We start from the raw sequence: 1344 nt of genomic DNA, 5'->3' as shown, positions 1-1344 counted from the left end.
GGATTACAGGCTTGAGCCACCGCGCCCGGCCCTGGTTATTTTTAATAAATGCTTTTAAAATAAAAAAAGTGAGCCCCTTTCTCTCAGCGAGCCTGTCCCAGGGCCTGGACTCACCTCGCGGATGGCGTTAGAGGACAGTGCTCCAGGCAGGTCCTGCTTGTTGGCAAAGATGAGGAGGGTTGCTCCGGCCAGGCGCTGGGGAAGAGAAGACAGAGGGGTGGGGTGGGGACTCAGAGGACAGCCTGACCCCTCCTCTAATGGCCCAGAGCATCTGGGCTGAAGGATCGACCTGGAAGATCAAGGTGAGGCCCTGTGGTGGTGGGAGTGGCCCAGGAGTGAGTTTGTGGACATAGCCATCAAGGCTGGACCACATGGGCGATGGCAGTCCTGGGCCAGGGTTCTGGTTCCAGTCAACCACCGCAGGGGACACCGCTGTCCCCCATGCTTCAGCTTCCTCTTCCGTAAACAGGGAGGGGTGCTGGATAAGATGATCCCTGAGCTCTCTGTGGTTCTAGACTGCTCCAATCTGATGACCAGACGTGCACAGAGAATGTGATCTCTCCCTCTTCTGGGTTCACACAGTCCTTTAACCGTTCCACCGACAGGCCACGCCGTCCACCTCTGATTCTAGTTGTTTCCACATATGCGTCTGTTATTGGGAGATGTGGGTGGACGGGTCTAACCCTTGGGCCTTGACCTGCCTTGACCAGCATTTGATGGCCCTGATCTCATTTGACCTGCTTCACTCACACAGGAGGTGTGTGCAGTGTGCCCAGGACAATCCTGACTCTGCCTACAGAATCCCCCTTTTCACTCTCACAAGTGTCCTCATTTTCAACTCAATGCAATGTTGTAGCTTCAATCAAACACTGGAAACAAAAAGTATATTAGTGGAAAAACTGGTGAAATTCAAATAAAATCTGTAATTAAGATAATAGTAATTCACCAATGTTGATTTATTAGTCCTCCCCAGCCCAGAGGAGCTCCATGTCTCCCTCAAGGCCCTGTTCCAGGTCATCCCATCCAGGAAGTCCCGCTGGTCCCTGGGAGACTTTGTCAGCCCCCAGGGGCACCTGGGCTCTCTGTCCAGTACCACACCAGTGCCGCCCCTTAGTGATGTAAATGCAACACGGGCTCTTGAGCATCCAGCAGGATCTGGGCATCATGCCAGGAGCCCCACACATCCTCTCTCATTCTCCTCAAGTCCTCATGAGCCAGGGATTGTGTCAGCCATTTCACCAAGGAGGAAACCAAAGTTCAGAGAGGTTAAGCAACCTGCCTAAGGGCACATAGCTCGTAAGTGGCACAGCCAAGATTTTAACGCTGCTCTTTCTCACTGTGGTG

General features: G+C 53.1%; 1 protein-coding gene across 2 annotated transcripts in view; it reads right to left on the bottom strand.

The window, feature by feature from the left end:
* ARL2 (ADP-ribosylation factor-like 2) overlaps window positions 1-1344 on the bottom strand; it is a 17586-nt gene that overhangs the window by 7995 nt on the left and 8247 nt on the right. The window contains exon 4 of one of the 2 annotated variants that reach the window (XM_011993529.1): window positions 115-199. The exons of the other annotated variant lie outside the window; for it this stretch is intronic. Coding sequence (XP_011848919.1) covers window positions 115-199 — 85 coding nt within the window. The remainder of the gene's footprint in view (window positions 1-114; window positions 200-1344) is intronic. 2 annotated transcript variants of the gene reach the window in all.

Source organism: Mandrillus leucophaeus, unplaced genomic scaffold (genome assembly GCF_000951045.1).
Source record: "Mandrillus leucophaeus isolate KB7577 unplaced genomic scaffold, Mleu.le_1.0 Scaffold43, whole genome shotgun sequence".
In the NCBI taxonomy this organism is placed as follows: domain Eukaryota; kingdom Metazoa; phylum Chordata; class Mammalia; order Primates; family Cercopithecidae; genus Mandrillus; species Mandrillus leucophaeus.
The sequence above is the reverse complement of the archived record's forward strand: the minus strand, read 5'-3'. Positions and strand labels throughout refer to the sequence as shown.